Source organism: Nicotiana sylvestris, chromosome 8 (assembly GCF_000393655.2).
Source record: "Nicotiana sylvestris chromosome 8, ASM39365v2, whole genome shotgun sequence".
NCBI lineage: Eukaryota > Viridiplantae > Streptophyta > Magnoliopsida > Solanales > Solanaceae > Nicotiana > Nicotiana sylvestris.
Genome location: NC_091064.1, coordinates 134,958,215 through 134,975,370, shown reverse-complemented (window position 1 = coordinate 134,975,370; position 17,156 = coordinate 134,958,215). Strand labels below are relative to the sequence as shown.

General features: G+C 42.2%; 1 protein-coding gene across 1 annotated transcript; it reads left to right on the top strand.

Annotated features, from left to right (window-relative positions):
- The first annotated feature begins 487 nt into the window (after positions 1-487).
- On the top strand, positions 488-15,364 carry LOC138875703 (uncharacterized). Its single transcript, XM_070154566.1, has 7 exons — positions 488-849; positions 1,211-1,577; positions 1,914-2,193; positions 2,827-3,107; positions 3,215-3,504; positions 14,312-14,366; positions 14,939-15,364. The coding sequence occupies exons 1-7, from the start codon at positions 488-490 to the stop codon at positions 15,362-15,364; spliced, it is 2,061 nt and encodes a 686-aa protein (XP_070010667.1).
- Positions 15,365-17,156: the final 1,792 nt, after the last annotated feature.

Genomic DNA, 17,156 nt, shown 5'->3' with positions numbered 1-17,156 from the left:
CATCTTCAGCTCGAGATACCCCAGCACCCAAGGGGCAAGGTGCATCTAGGGGTGGTGCGCAGAGTTCGGGAGGACCCAGCCAGTTCTATGCCATGAGTGGTCGCCAGACTGCAGAGGCTTCTCCAGATGTTGTTACAGGTATTCTGACTGTCCAATCACATGATGTGTATGCATTTATTGACCCCGGTTCCACCTTGTCCTATGTTACCCCTTTTGTTGCTATGGATTTGGGATGGAACTAGAACAGCTTCATGAGCCATTTTCGGTATCTAGTCCAGTGGGTGAGCCTATTATGGCTGCACGAGTTTATAGAGGTTGTGTTGTCGTGGTACATTGTAGGGATACCATGGCCGATCTTATTGAATTGGGGATGGTCAATTTTGATGTAATAATTGGAATAGATTGGCTATATTCCTGTTTTGCCAGGCTTGATTGTCTTACTAGCACTATGAGGCTTGATTTTCCTAATGAGCCCGTTGTTGAATGAATGGGAGATAATGTAGTGCCTAAAGGTCAGTTTAATTCTTATCTTAAGGCCGCAAAGTTGATCAAGAAGGGGTGTATCTATCATTTAGTTCGGGTTACGGACACTGATGCCGAGGCATCTAGCCTTGAGTCCGTACCAATTGTGAATGAATTTCCGAATGTCTTTCCAGATGAGCTCCCTGGGATTCCACCAGATAGGGAGATTGATTTTATGATCGATGTGATGCCAGGCACGCAGCCTATATTAATTCCACCTTACAGAATGGCACCGGAAGAATTGAAAGAGCTAAAGGAACAACTGAAGGATTTGCTAGAAAAGGGTTTCATCTGGCTGAGTGTGTCATCGTGGGGCGCACCGATCTTGTTTGTAAGGAAGAAAGATGGGTCGCTACAGATGTGTATTGACTACCGACAACTCAACAAGGTCACAATCAAAAATAAATATCCTCTACCAAGAATAGATGACTTGTCTGATCAATTGCAATGTGCTTCGTGTTTCTCAAAATTGACTTGCGGTCCGGGTATCATCAATTGATGATAAGGGAGCAGGATATTCCACAAACAACTTTCAGGATCGGTATGGGAACTTTGAATTTCTGGTGATGTATTTTGGGCTAACAAATACCCCGACAGCTTTCATGGATATTATAAATCGAGTCTTCAAGCATTTTCTAGACTCCTTTGTGATAGTGTTCATTGACGTTATTCTTGTGTATTACCGAAGTCGGGATGACCATGCTGATCATCTCAGGGCAGTTCTGCAGACTCTTCAGCAACATCAATTGTATGCAAAATTTCCAAAATGTGATTTTTGGCTTGAATCTGTCGCGTTCTTGGGTCATGTTGTCTCCAGGGAAGGAATTATAGTTGATCCTCAAAACATTGCAGTGTTAAGGAATTGGCCTAGACCTACCACTCCAACAGAGATTCGCAGTTTCTTAGGTTTGGCTGGGTACTACAGAAGATTTGTGGAGGGGTTTTCTACTCTTGCCTCTCCATTTACTATATTGACGCATAAGGTTAAATTCCAATGGTCCGATGCTTGTGAAAGGAGTTTCCAAGAATTGAAATCAAGATTGACTACATCACTGGTATTAGCCCTACCAGAGGGTACAAAAGGATTTGTGGTGTATTGTGATGCCTCAAGGATCAGGCTTGGGTGTGTGTTAATTCAACACGGAAAGGTTATAGCCTACGCTTTTAGGCAACTCAAGAATCATGAAAAGAACTATCCAACCCATGACTTAGAGCTTGCGGCAGTGCTAAAGATTTGGCGACATTATTTGTATGGGGTCCATGTGGATGTATTTAAGGACCACAAGAGCCTTCAATATATTTTCAAGCAGAAGGAATTGAATCTGAGACAGAGAAGATGACTAGAGTTACTCAAGGACTATGACATTGATATTCTCTATCACCCGGGAAAGGCTAATGTTGTGGTGGATGCTCTTAGTCGAAAATCTACGGGAAGTTTGGCTCATTTGGAGGCATATCAGAAGCCATTGGCTAGGGAGATTCACCAGTTGGCTAGTTTGGGAGTTCGCCTTGCGAGCTCTAATGAAGGAGGAGTGATTGTACAAAACAGGGTTGAATCATCGCTTGTAGAAGAGGTGAAGGAGAAACAATTTGAAGATCCATTATTAGCACAACTGAAAAAGGGGATTCATAAACACAAGACCACAACATTTTCCTTTGGCATGGATGATGGTACCCTATAGTACAAAGGCTGCCTATGTGTTCCGGATATGGACAGTCTTCGAGAAAGGATCATGGCAGAAGCTCACACTTCTAGGTATTCCGTGCACCCAGGTTGTACGAAAATGTATCATGATCTCAAGGAAGTTTAATGGTGGAATAACATGAAAAGGGATGTGGCGGACTTTGTGGCAAAATGTCCGAACTGTTAGCAAGTGAAGGCCGAACATCAAAGACCCGGTGGATTGGCTCAAAGCATAGAAATTCTAATGTGGAAATGGGAGATGATCAACATGGATTTTGTGGTAGGGTTACCGCGCACTCCACATAAGTTTGACTCAATTTGGGTGATTATGGATTGGCTCACGAAATTAGAGCACTTCGTGCTAATTAAATCTACCGACACAGCGGAACAATATGCTCAGTTGTATATCAAAGAAATAGTCAGATTGCATGTCACTCCTGTCTCAATCATTTCGGATCGAGGGGCTCAGTTCACAGCCAACTTTTGAAAGAAATTTCAGTAAGGTTTGGATACAGAGGTAAATCTTAGCACATCACTTCATCCTCAAACCGACAGACAAGTAGAGCGGACTATTCATACGCTTGAGGACATGTTGCGTGCTTGTACTCTTGATTTCAAAGGTAGCTGGGATGACTATTTGCCACTCAAAGAATTTTCTTATAAGAACAGCTTCCATGCTAGTATCCACATGGAACCGTTTGAGGCATTGTATGGTAGGAGATGTAGGTCTCCCATTGGGTGGTTCGAGGTTGGAGAAGCGGAATTGATAGGGTTAGACCTTGTGCATCAGGCCATGGATAAAGGTAAAATTATTAAGGAGAAGTTTAAAACTACTCAAATATGCCAAAAGTCGTATTTGGACGTTCGTTGCAGAGATTTGGAGTTCAAAGAAGATGATTGGGTATTTTTGAAGGTTCCCCAATGAAGGGTATCATGCAGTTTGGAAAGAAAGGGAAATTGATTCCGAGATATGTTGGACCGTACATAATCATTTAGAGGATTGGTCAGGTGCCATACAAGCTCAAGTTGTCGCCCGAGATATCATTGGTACACCCAGACTTCTATGTGTCTATGTTGAAGAAGGTATTAGGAGATCCGTCCACTATTGTGCCAGTTGAAACTATTAAGGTTAATGAGGAACTGTCATATGAAGAATTTCTAGTTTCCATTATTGAATGGCAAGTCCGAAAATTGAGAAATAAGGAAATTGCCTCCATAAAAGTGTTATGGCAGAGCCAGCAGGTTAAGGAAGCCACTTGGGAAGCCGAGGAAGAAATGAGAAAGAAGTACCCACAATTGTTTGTATAAACATGTAATAGATTTTGTGCATTTTGGTCTCTATGAACTCTTATCTTTTGATTTGATCTATGTAAAACTATTCTGCCTTGGTTATATGTTTCCTATGCAACCATGGTTGGTGTTGTACAAGTTATGTTGTGTCTATGGAACATGTATATGCTGTTAGGATATGTTTTTGGGGCTCTCTGACCGGTGGATAGGCCTAGTTACAAAGGATCATCTGGCGAAATTTTTGGAAATTTAGGGAGTTAGCCAAATTTGGGGTTGTGGATATGATTCATGTAGTGAAAAGCTAAGGTTGCATAAAAAATTTTAATAAGTGAACCTTGATCCTTATTCGAGGACGAATGATCTTAAGTGGGGGAGGATGTAAGGCCTCGTGAAAATTTCTACTCAATACCCGAAAGCTCGTAGTGCCAAGTTAGGTATATGTGTTAGAGATTTGTAAGTTAAGGAACAATGTTTTCCAGAAAAGTGTGTTTCTGCAGTCCATTATGCGATCGAACAATAGCTATGCGGACAGCATAGTCGCCGTAGAGTTAGACAGTTTGATGGTTAATTTGAGGTCAACTATGCGGCCAATTATGCGATTGCATAATCAATATGCGGGCCACATAGTCATCGCATAATCCCCTTGGAATTTTTGTGAGGTGCAGTTTTGCTATGCATTATGCAACCACAAAACAGGAGGCCGCATTTATGTCGCATAACCGGGCAGTTTGTTCAGGTTTTTGAGACCATTTTTCTGGTCCATTATGTCGGCCGCATGTCCATTATGCGATCGCAGATCGTGTCGGGGCTTCTATTTTCTAACTTTGAAAACCCAACCCCATCCCATTAAAAACACCCCAATAGAACCCTTTTAAGATATTCTTCTGCAAGAAGAGTGAGAGGGGAAGTTCTAGAGAGAGGGTGATCTTCATCAAATTCCCACTCAATTCTTGCCTAAACCCTTGAAGATTATCAAATAAAATCTTCTAGGCCTTCACCCCAAGAGGTAAAAACTTGAGCCCTGATATCTGGTATCAAAATTCACACTAGAATGAGTAATTAGCTTGTGGGCTCATGGGTATTAGAATGGAATTTCTTGCATGCATAAAAGATAGCAGGGTATTGTGAGGTTGTGAACTAAAAAGATAGCAATTGGGGTGTAATGTGATGAAAATCTTTCACAAAAGGGTCCTAAAATCATTGTGCACACTTAGTGCTTGATAATTTACTTATAAGAGCTAGAATCCTATTCACGTCTCTAATTCTTGGTTCAAATTGTAATTTTCATAAAATAGATCGAAGTTGCTAGGAAATTCCGAAATTTATTATAAGGATTTAAGGAAAGCTCTATTGAGGTATGTATGGCTAAAAACCCTTCCTCTTAGAAATTGAGCCTCCATGGTGCTCGTGCAAATGTTATAAGTCCGAAATTTGATTGATGTAGTACTGGTTATGTCAAATGAATTGATGTTGTAAAAATGTATGTGCGAGGTGCTTCTCCATGTGTTTAATGTGTTATTCTTTGTAAATTGAGAATGTGTGTAGAACATGAACTATGTGCTAAATACCTAAATATCAAGTCAAGGTTACATTGTGATTAATATGCCGAACTAGATGAATTTCTCTCTATGCTTGTAACTTAAATTGCTTTTGTATATGCCTATGATCTTAAATGGAAAGGTTAATCTTGAAAATGGAAATAATATGAAACATGAGTTATGGAATGTGGTAATTGTGGCCCCAAGTCCCGATGAACTAATACATGTGACACCAAAGAGTGAAGTGAGGTGATTAATGGAAAAGGGTAACGTCTTGGTGAGATAGCTTAGATGATCGGGCCGTGATCGGACCCCATGTTATACACACATGGTGGTAATGTATTGATAATTGAAACTGGAAAGTGAGAACGAAATAAGGGTAACCTCTTGGTAATACGGCTTAGTCGATCGGGCCGTGATCGGACTCCGCTCAAGGAAGCGGTAGTATTGTGGATGATAATGCAACAATATGGAATACCCCAACCTAAAATTTCGGAAACTATGTGAACCTTTTATATTGCTAACATGGTGTTTATTTGAAGCTTTGTAGTCCTTATGATTTCTTTTTACTCTTGTATGGTTGTTCTTTCTAACAAGATGGTGTTTAGTTATACATACTAATACTATTCCATGGTACTAATGTCCCTTTTGCCGGGGCGCTACATTTTTGAATGAATGTAGGTGTCTCCATAGCGGACAGTGCCAATCGCTCGTAGTGGAGTATCCTTCTCATAAAGTCTTGGTGAGCCCCCCCTTTCTCCTCCAAGGGTTATGTTGTACATCTTTTATTGTAGACTTCCACTTTTGAGGTATAGTCGGGGCCTTATTGCCGATGTTGTCATAATAGTCTCTTGTATCCTTAGACGCTCCGTAGACGTCTGTGTGGGTTGTGTTCGGATGTCGGCTGGGACAATGTACTGTATAGTAATTCTAAACTCTAGTTCTTGTAAATTGTAATTGTATGAAATCATAAAACTTAGCCACGACTTAAGGTTCTTGATATGAAAATGATTTAACAATGTTGAATGTACGATTTTGCTATTGTCTAAATAAATGAAAGCACGGTTTCTTAATCATATTGAGCTGGGTAGAAATTGTTAAAAAGGCTTGCTCAGTTGGGTTCACTCGATTGAGCACCGATCGCACCTCCCGAGGTTGGGGCGTGACTGTCATGAAGGATAAAGGGTACATGAATTAAAGAAAATGAGTTTCGTTGAAATTGGCCAATTTGGGATAAAACAGAATTCGATTCTACAAGAAATAAATTTAGCCACATAACTTTCTTTACCTTTACTTGAGTTACTACAATGTCCTAACAGTTCTAACAATATCAATCTATAGGAAGATATTGAACATCGGTTAATAATTAGAACGATTCTCATGGTATAACTCTCTTGGGAATTTTGTCAAACACTTATTATGCAAAATTGACTCCAAAGCTCTATAATGGTAAATTATTTCCACCCTTAACCAATTTCAACAAGAAACTACCCCAAATAGTTCAACAACCCCACATACTACATCTTATTGGCAGATGCATGTCCTATCTCCAACCACACAACATACTTAAACCTATAACCTATTGCACGAAAGCATAGGAGAAGGGCTTACCCGAATAGATGATGTCCTAGTGAGTGATTCCATTGAATGTTCAAGATTGGCCAAGGATTTATGATCAAAGAACTTGGGGATCCCTTCCTTCATTCTAAAGCACTACCCTCCCTCTAAAATAGGTGTTTAACCAAGCAAAAATAACACCAAAGTCGTTTTACAAGAAATGCGGTTGGGTTATAAAAAAAGAAAGATGGACCCTCCAAATTCAACTCTGCGGTCACAAAATGGACCGCATAACAGATACGTAGCCCGCAAAATGGACCGTGAAAGGGATTCCACAAACTGGGTTGGGCGAGAAAAGTTTGCGCCTAGGTCTGCGGTCCGCAGACCAATTCTGCGGCCGCGAAATGGACTGCAGAATAACCCTTAGAAAATCTTCATGCCAAATCTGCGACGAAAGTGCGGACCGCGAAATAAATATGCGGTCGCATAGTGAACCTCAAATCAACCTTCAAAATTCAATTATTTTTTGTTCAACTCCGCGATGATTATGCGGCCCGCAAAATAGTTCTGCGGTCATGAAATGAACCATTTAATCGCGTTCTTCTGCCAAAAATTTCCATCAACTCCTCAGTGCATTCTTCAACCCAAAAAGTCTGTACCGCGGCAAACACATTATACTAGCTCGGCACCACAAACCCTTAAATTCCATGGTGCAAATTTTAGGGGGCCTTACATAGTCCCCCACTTAGGATAATTTCTCCTCGAATGAGGAGTAAAATTGTCACGACCCAAACTGAAGGGCCGCGATGGGCACCCGGTGCCTTACCCAATCGAGTACCAATGTAACATATCTTTCTTATCATACTATCATGAGTAATTGAGCTAGAAACCTCGTCATGAGATAACAAGAATAAAACATAAGGGAAAACTCAACATTGGAAAACCCAACATGATATACAAACATATATATGTCACATACGTGCCTATAAGGCCGACATGACCATTTGTAAACTCAAAACATAGGCCAACAAGGCCATATAAGTATCCATACACCTGACATATGTCTACAAGCCTCTAAGAGTACATAAAATCATAAAGGTCGGGACAGGGTCCCGCCATACCAATCAATACATATTCAAAGCATACTGACTAAATAGGCAACTCCGGAGCAAGTGGAGTGCACCAACACCTTCACTGAGCTGATAGCTTACTAGGAGGACTATCAACCTATCAATCGAGACCTGCGAGCATGAAATGCAGCGTCCCCAGGCAAAAGGGATGTTAGTACGAATAAAGTACCGAGTATGTAAGACATGAAAGCATAAAAAAGAACAATAATGTAAATAGAGACAGAGAAGATACAACCTGTAATATCTGAGTACCTCTAGGGGCTACTGATATGAAATGGATAATACATATATATACATAAACTTTTGAAAACATACGCCTCTGTGGGCATCATCATCATCATATCATACCCGACCTCAACGAGGACTCGGTAAAAACGTACTCGGCCATCATAATGCTCGGTAGAATCATACCTGGCCACGTGGAGCTCGGTAAACCCAACTGATAAGCGGTTGCACAATAGGTGCCATATCCGGCCGACTATAGCGCGACTCGGTAGAGTAAGATAGATACAATATATAATGCATGCTAGACTGATGGAATCACATTCTAAACCTTTTGGATTGACTTAAGAAAATTATGGACATCCATACCCTCAATATGAACCTCAATAGGATTCTAGGATCATACACAGTTGCTTAGAATAATTTTATAAGTAAAGAACAACATGGACAACCTTAGTTGCTAGGAGTAGATCCGTTATGAAATAGCGTATTTATTTCACTTTAGGTCATGTCAAAAGAAACAACGAAGTGCCTTAACATACCTTAAACCCATTGAATCCTTAATACCTTCCAAGGAACTCTTCAAACAAGTCAACTTAATCTATCATAGTATAAGGAGATTCAAAATCAGAGCTCACCAAAATCTAAGTTTGTAACTTAAGCTAGTAGCTCGTTTACGTAAATTCGGGAAGCATCTCCCAGGTAACAAGGGCCTCCTCCAATACCATGTACCGAACACAACAACCAGAGAAATCCATCAACATATAAATATCAATAACAAAACACCATATAACAACAACAAGTCATAACTACTTCACGACGAGCAGCAAGCTCCGATTAAAATCTGTATAACCCATATCACCCCTTATAGACTTATTACATTAACTTAACAGCATCATTAACATGATAATGAATTATTTCATCAATGATTCCACCCTTATACCACTTATTTATAACAAACGAAACAATCCACAACTCCAACTATCTTCAATTAGAAACTTTATTCACTAGTTCATGTCTAGCCCAACCATTTAACTTAATCAACATCAATATAACCTTAAGAACTTGCAAGACCACAACAAACATACCTCATAAAGTAGCTTCAGGTCAAAATCCATGTTATATTTAGCTTACAACAGCCCTCAATGGCAATACAACACCATAGAAGTGACTAAAGCTAATCCAAGAATTATCTTTTAGTTTATCATCCTAACAACATTACCAACAAACAAGAAAGATTAAGCGCAATTAGTAGGCTATTATAATTACATTAGCCAATAGCAACAACTGGAAATTTCAGCACAAAACAGCCCACAACTATCCTCAATGACAACACAACCTCAAAGAGGTGTTATTCTCCTCTTTTGATGTTGAAATATGATGTAATCCATTTGCAAGACTTGAAATAACCTAGGGTTGATATAAAAACCATGGTAGAGTATTTTACAGAATATAAACCACTTAAAACAACCTTCCACACGAGCTGAAACCACCCAAAAATCAGCAACAACAAGAAGAATAAGAAACTTACTAGCGCCACGGGATTCCCAATACTTGATTTGTGTTGTTTGCCCATTTTTGGATCTTGGATCATTAGAGAAGCTTGAGAGAGAGTTTCTAGGGTTCTAATGTCTGAATATACTGAAAATAATGACTTAAAACGGGGTTGAGGCATCTTATATATATCCAAATGTCTTAAACCGCCTATGTGGCCCCATAGAGAGTTTTTTGGCGCAGTCTCGCGAAAACGCAAATATCTCTCTAGTCCAATGTCGTATTGATGAACGGTTTAATGATTTAGAAACTAGACTCATATATATTCAATTTGATATGTAGATCATCCCTTTATTCTAAGAATATTGGGAAAAACTAGCATCTACATTTGACCTAAATTTCAGCACATTATAAATGCAACTTGTAATGACCTTTGCCAACTTTTGTTCCACAACTCGCTTGACTAAGAAACATAACACACGACTATCATACGACCAAAAAAACTCATAACATAACTTCCTTATCATGTTAATCACCCTAGTCTCACCCCAAAAGTATATGTTATAACATTCCAAACTTGTCGATTTTCAACGAAGCTTATTTTCTTCAGTTCGTTTAGCATCTAAGATTTCCAACCCTTTTGGTACTTGTTATTCATGATCTTAAAGATTTGTAACCTCCAAGATAAAATGATGAAATTACGTTGTGTACTTTCAAAAATGATCTTATTTTCGAGCTTACATCAATTGGCTTACGATGTATTCTAACGTACGAAAACATGGGACGTAACATCATTCCCCCCTTTGGAATATTCGTCCTCAAATGTTTACTGATGTATTTATCAGTCTCATAACTTGTAGCTCTTACGAATACATTAATATTGTCCTTAACATCTAGGAAACTATTTTGTAAATAAATCCAAGGGCCAGGGTATTCCCCCCTTTAGGCCTATTTCTCATACCACGACTTGTGGTCGGAATTCTTCTAATCTCGTAAATGTTGTTACCTTATTTCATGCATCATGTACAACCGTGTACTTATATGTGTGCCTATGCGACTCTTCTATCCTTTTTCTTCTAGATTTTAGCCAATATATAGGCCTCACTTTGTGAACATATACAAAACTATGACAAGATGTCCCTCTAGGCATCTAAAGGAGTACTAAAGTTCTTCGCTTGGTACTTTGTCGAACTTACAACTACTGCTATACCTTTCTTCATAACCTCTGTTATCTATGCTTATGGTTTTACTACATCTAGGTAGGTCATACTATATCCTAACTCTTACTTTGGTTTAGTATTACCGAGGCCTGCCTCCCAGCTCCGGGTTACTCTTTCGATGCTTGTCCTATATGTATAAATCTATGTATTTACCGTGAAAATGGTAACAACTTAAATTTGTAAATGAGATTCTAAAAATACGTGATCTATTCCCGAGCTAGTTGCTACAACAATTGATGCTAATAATATGAAGTTTAATGATGGAACGCAAGCTAAAATGAAATAGTAATCGAACCGAAGGGCCTGCTGCCCAGGTGTAGGTCTGGTCGATGGGGGACCTCGGGTTCGATGACAGGGTCGAGTTTGAGCTATAAGGGATAATCGGGAATGGGATAACAACTAAGTATATAATCAAACAAGGCTTTTTACGGCCAATACTGAGCTATATAATGAAGAGGAAGTAAGAGAATGATGGATATAAGGTGGCCTCGGGCCAGTAAAAACAAACAAGTTAGAAAAAAAAGAGAAAGAGAGAGATATATTATTGCATTCATGGATAAATGGAGCAACATTAGCCCCTTACAAGGTAGTGTGAGTCCCCTTTATATAGGAGGGGAACTCGGTTGCAAGTACGTGGGCATTAATTACAAAGTATGGAGATGGGATGGCTTGACGTGATGCCTCAGCAGGGGCTCTGGATAAGCTAGCCCTGTCAGACTTAGTCGTGTGACTTCCCCCTCTATCCTGGCTTTGTTCTTCATCTTCTCTGAGTCGGGCCTCGACGAGCCTCGAGGTCGGGAACTCGGCAGTGGCTTCCTGTCCTCGAGGTCTCGAAACATTCTTGTGAAATGACTCGACAGCGAGAAATCAAGTCCTCTAATTTCGCCGCGTACAGATAGTCTCTGGGTTTGCCAAAGCGAAGTGATGGGAAACGATTTTGACACTTGAATCCTCGAGCTCTCTATGGCGACGTCATACCGATGATACGACTCCTAGCGCGAGCTTTGTGGCAACCGGGGCATCCACGGGCTTGTGTATTTTCAATTTCATTCAACGCACTCCCGATTTTCGCTCTCCAAGGTGAAGTTACCGCCGTCGATTTGGTTTTTCAAGGATGCATTAACTGCATCCTTCGGTCAATATTTGAAAGCCTCGACGACCATGTCGTAACCACCTATAAATGGGTGTGTTTTGGTGTTGTTTTTCCTATCTCAATGCCTTCGTTGGCTTGCTTGCCTATTCATTCCTATCATCTTCTTTTACCCTTGAACATCATGCTTGCGGCTCATGGCCTCAAGGCTATTTGGCGGAGCTCCCTAAGATCGTGTTGTAGTCTTTTGCCGGGACTTACCTTTGCCGAGCATAATCAGGTTGTCCCGTTGCTGCTATTGTCATTGATTTGCTAGTTTTTGCTGCTGCTGTTGGCTCGAGATGATGGCGGATAGGGAGAGGGTTTATCTTTATGTATACAGTCCTTCATACTATGCACCGCTGCTAACTCTTTTTCCCATTCCTGGTGTGGCACTTCATCCCTTGGGATCTTTATTTCCCAAGGGATAAAGTGGCACTACCAGCCATTGATGCTAAGGCCCTCCGAATCTTCAACCTTTGGCTTTGGGGGGCCATGTCTCTTTTCTCTGCCACCTCTGCGTCCCCTCATTTTCCTCTTCTTCATCTTCTCCAGTGGGAATACCTTGGGGGATTGAGCTGGGAACCTAAAGGAGGTGGCAGTCAAAGGAATCGCTCTCAAGGATGCGTGCTCGAGGGGTGGGGGTGGGGCACTTGAGGACGATGATACCAGAGATGGATCTTCGAGGGTAGACCGGGCCCTTGGGTTTCATCACATGTACATCCTCCCGTTCCACCGCTTTAGGTGTAGACCTATGTATGCTTTTGTAATTGTATGTAATGACCCCTCGAGGGCTGTTTGTACACGGATTTTTATAAATATGAATATACTCTATTGACTTTTGCTTTCGATCTTTGCCTTATTTTTGTATGTTCTCATGCCCTTCGAGGCCTTTCGCATATCTTCTTTTATTGTTGACCGTTGATATCTGACTTGGGCATGAACGTTCTTTCCGATCCTATGCCAATCGACATGGCTTTCTTCCGATCCCATCGTTGTACCTTGGATATATCCTAAATTGATCTGATAGGCTCAGGCTGTCGGGCCCTCTGAGTTGTATGGAAGTGTTCGAGGATGTTATCCTAAATGAAGGTCAGCTTTTGGTACCTGGTGCTCCCTTTTGATCTTGATGCATATAGCCTTCTTAAAATGTATAGGATAGACATCTGCTGAGGAGTTACCTTTACTCAGGCACTGCTTCGGACCTTCGTGGAGCTTTTATGATCGGAGCTTCCTGTGCTTATTCATCTTTTTAAAAAAGGGAACTATGAGATCAGGTACTGCCTCACGTCGAGTGATGGCGTTGAAAGCTTCCCGAAGTCCAACTTCTTTGTGGCAGGGATCCTCGAGGTAGAACTACCTCGAGATTGAAGATAATATGGACAATTCCTCAAGTCCTGACTTCTCGTCGAAGGATGCATTTTGGATTGGGTATCACTCTGTCGATTTGTATCGAGGATGTTGGCTTCCCGGGGGTTACGTCGGGTAGGAGAGTCATCACTGCTTCTCGCATAGATGTGGGGTGGCTTCAGCTTCTTCTCAAGACCTCACTATTTTTCAATAGTTGTCCTTCCGCTTCGGCATATGGTTCTTTATTTCTTCAGGCGCAAAAAGGTGTTGGTGCACGCCCTTGCTCTGTTCTATTAGTTTTACCATAATCATGGAAACCACTTCGGGGCCGGCCTGGTAAGGAGTGGGGAGTGCTGCTCTCGGCACTTAGGAACCGCAGGAGTTCGCTCTGAAAACGGTGTCTTTGATAAGAGGGGAACATCTCGAGATGGTGAGGGTATACTGTGGATGGAATGAGGGGATAGTGCTGCAAGTGCTTTCCCCCGATGAGAGTATTACGGACTCTACTAATTGGTTCTTGAGCGTATACTTATATCCTTTCACATTTGGTCCCTTTGATAGTGTCGTGCTTGATTTTTGCTTGAAGTATCGGGTTACTTTGGCGTAGATACATCTGTCATTTTGGCGAGTGGTGCTGATGATGAGGTTCTTTGCTGAGAAGGATGGACTTGAATTCACGCTTAACCACCTCGTCAGGCTATACTAGCCCTTTCATCACCAAGGCCTGCTAACCCTGAGGTGTTGTTCGTCCACGCCCTTTGTAGATGATGACAAAGAGGACGTGGATCGAGAGTGGGCCAGATCGTTCCGGGTTCGAACAGTCGACATTATCCCTGTGGAGCTTTTGCCATTTCCCGAAGGGTTGAATTATGCACGTGAACGAAAAGTCTTGTGCTTTTTCAGATTTTGCCTATAGCAAAAATCAGTTGAGTAATAATGTTTTCCCCCTTGTTGCAGCAATTTCATGGAAGTCGGGTGAACTCCTTGACCTACCGGGCTGGGTTCGAAGGCTGGTGACCCAATCGACCTGGGATGAGCGTCGGTGGCGAGTTTTATTCCGTGCTATATAGGGAGCGAAATACCAAGGTATGTGCGCACGTTGCCTTTGCCTCAGCCTTCGTATAATTGAGGTAACATTTTCTTCCTTTCTTTTGTACTGGCTTTGCTGTTCGCAGGTATCGGGCAGTTCTTCGGGATGTCGCATTGCTTTTCCGAAGGGGAGAAAGAGGCGTTAGCCTTCGATTCGAGGGACGACGATGATAAATAGGATTGGCACCCGTGGTGTGGAGGTGCTTTTAGTGGCGTCGAACGGGCCCGTGTATCCGAGGGGAGGGCATCGTCCGAGTCTGCTATTACCAGAATATCTGATTCCCGGACGGTAGTTACTCCGAGTGAATATTCTTTTCCCGAGGCCGGTTCTTCTGGGGCCGAAGAGGCAGGATAAACAGGAGTGTGTTCTGACTTCAAGGAAGTCTGTCGGCTTCACTTCGTGGGGAGTTTAGGCACAGTTTTCCTGTATTTCGTGTCCTCCTCCCTCTATTGAGCTTTCCTTGTGCAGGCCTGTGATAGGCTTATGTTTGAGCTGCTCTGTCAAGGGGATAGGCTTCAGAAAATTCTAGACGAGGTCGAGTCCCTTAGGCTCCTTAGCGAGTAGAAGGAGGTTGAGTTGTTGCATTGGCGATATGAGGCGTATCGGAGCTCGAATTACGAGAGGTATTTGATGGGGCAGGTAACTTTTTGTAGCTCGTGCTTTGCTCCCTTTGGCCCTTAAGCTAACCCCCTCTTTGTTATATTAGCTGTAGAAAAAGACGGAGGCTTCGGAGTATGTCAAGGGCGACATCGATCGCGTCAGAACTGCTTGTGGTGAGCTAAGGGCTCAGGTGCAAGCTCAAGATTTAGATGAGACAGGCACCTCGGCCAAGGTCATTGCCTTCGAAACCCAACTCTATTTGGCTCGTGACAATGCCAAAGTTCAAGTGGATATGATCTCTAAACTTGAATTCGATTTCTCAATGATCAGGGGTGATATAATTAATGCCCGGGCTGAAGCAGCACTAAGCCGAACCAAGGTTGATCAGGAGATGGTGATATGTATGAAGGACGTTGTTGATGCTCAAGCCGAGCTGAAGCGAGCCCTCGACCGGGAGAAAAGGATCAAGGAATATGTTCGTTGCAGATCCCAAATAGAGGTACCCGGGGAAATCGGTGCAAGGGGCTTCGTTCTATAAGAGGAATTTGCTCAAGCAAGGGCGTACGAGCGTGACGCATGGTCACTTCTTGCTGATGACGCGAAGAGCGAATTCGGCAAGTTGTAGCCCTTGTAGATTCCGCCTTTTTCCCGCTTTGTATTTGATATTTGTAGAACATGTTTGTAGATGGAGAGTGTGCCTTTTTTGCATCTGTAAGATAAGAGGAGACTTGAAGCTTTATTTCTTCAGCATCACTTTCTGTATTGTTTTTGACCAGGCGGACTGGTTTCAGAGTTTGGCGAGATCCTCGTACTTCCGGAACTTATCAGGCAGTCCTGACGAGAGTAGGCGTTGAGGCCTCCCTGTTTTGCCCAGTTGTTTAGGTTCAGTCTCCAAGTCAGGGCTTGACTCAAGCTTGCCTGCCTTTAAATCATCTATGCCCATGCGGGCAGGTAGTAATTGCTCTTATTTCTTGCCCTTGGGCATTTGTCATTTCGACTATTTGGGGCCCAGTCTCCGAGTCGCATTGCGATTCGAGCTTCAATCAGCCCTCAAGTTCTTTCTTGCCTGCATGGGCGGATAATGGTGGCCTTCATTTTTCGCCCTCGAGCATTTTGTTGTTTCAACTATTTCGGGTCTAGTCTCCGAGTCGCATTGCAATTCAAGCTTCAATTGACCATTAAGTTCTTTCCTGCCTGTATGGGCGAACAATGGTGGCCTTTTGTGTTTCGGGTCGAAGTGACCTTACAGGCGCGTGGCTCAGAATCTCACTTGGCCGGCGACAGTGACATTTATGCCATGCCCTTAGGAATATTGTAGTTTAACTATTTTGAGTCCAGTCTCTGAGTCGTGCCGCGACTCGATCTTTAATTAACCCTTAAATATTTTCAATTTTCAGACCAACGATAGTACCTCTTACGCTATTTTGGTCGTTGAGACCTTTTGATATGTGGCCCAGAGGCTTGCATAGTTAACTAGTTTGGATCCAGTCCCCAAATAGTTGTCAATTTTCAAGCTGGCGATAATGGTTCTTACGTTGTTTTCGGTAGTAGGGACCTTTCAGTGTGCGACCCATAGGCTCGCTTGGCTAGCGATAATGGCTCTTACGCTGTGTTGCCTGTGGGCAATTTGTAGGCTTAATTTCCGCTCGTTAAGGTCTTTTGAAATAGTTTTGCGTGACCCGTCATCGGTTCTAGAGAACCTAAATTTCAAGTCGTTATAGGCGATGTTTGAGCACCTCAGAAGGTTTTTAGCTCGTAGGTCGAGTAAATCGACGCCTTGTAATTTGGAGCTGACATGGTTGAAGCTCGTTTTTGCCTGTTGACAGAAGCCTGTTTTAACCGGTTCTTTCCGAAGTATATTCGATGTAGTGGCTTGCGATTTTTGTTTAGTGACGGTCGGGCGTCCCCAAGTCACGTTAGTTTGGATGTATCATCCGTTTTGACCGTAGTCATATGTGTTTGGCCGTAGCCATTTTTGATCCCGAGTGATAGCTTAGGCGTCTACACCGAGGGTATGCCCTTTCGGGGATCTTACAAATGCGACGTATAGCCTGAACTTCGGGATTTTCATGCCTATTGAGGTCTTACAGTTTGTCATGCATGTTGAGGTCTTACAGTTTGTCATGCCTATTGAGGTCTTACAGTTTTTGTTGTAATGTAGAATAGTTCATGTTTTGCCGAATCTGCTCGTAAGGGGTCTTACAGTTTCGGGTTTTCCAGTGCATGGCGATGAATGACAATCTCCGAGTCATCGAATTTTTTTAAGCTTGAAGACTGCTTTTCATGAGCTCGGAGTTGCCTTGTAGGGGCTTTATGAGCCCGGAGTTCCA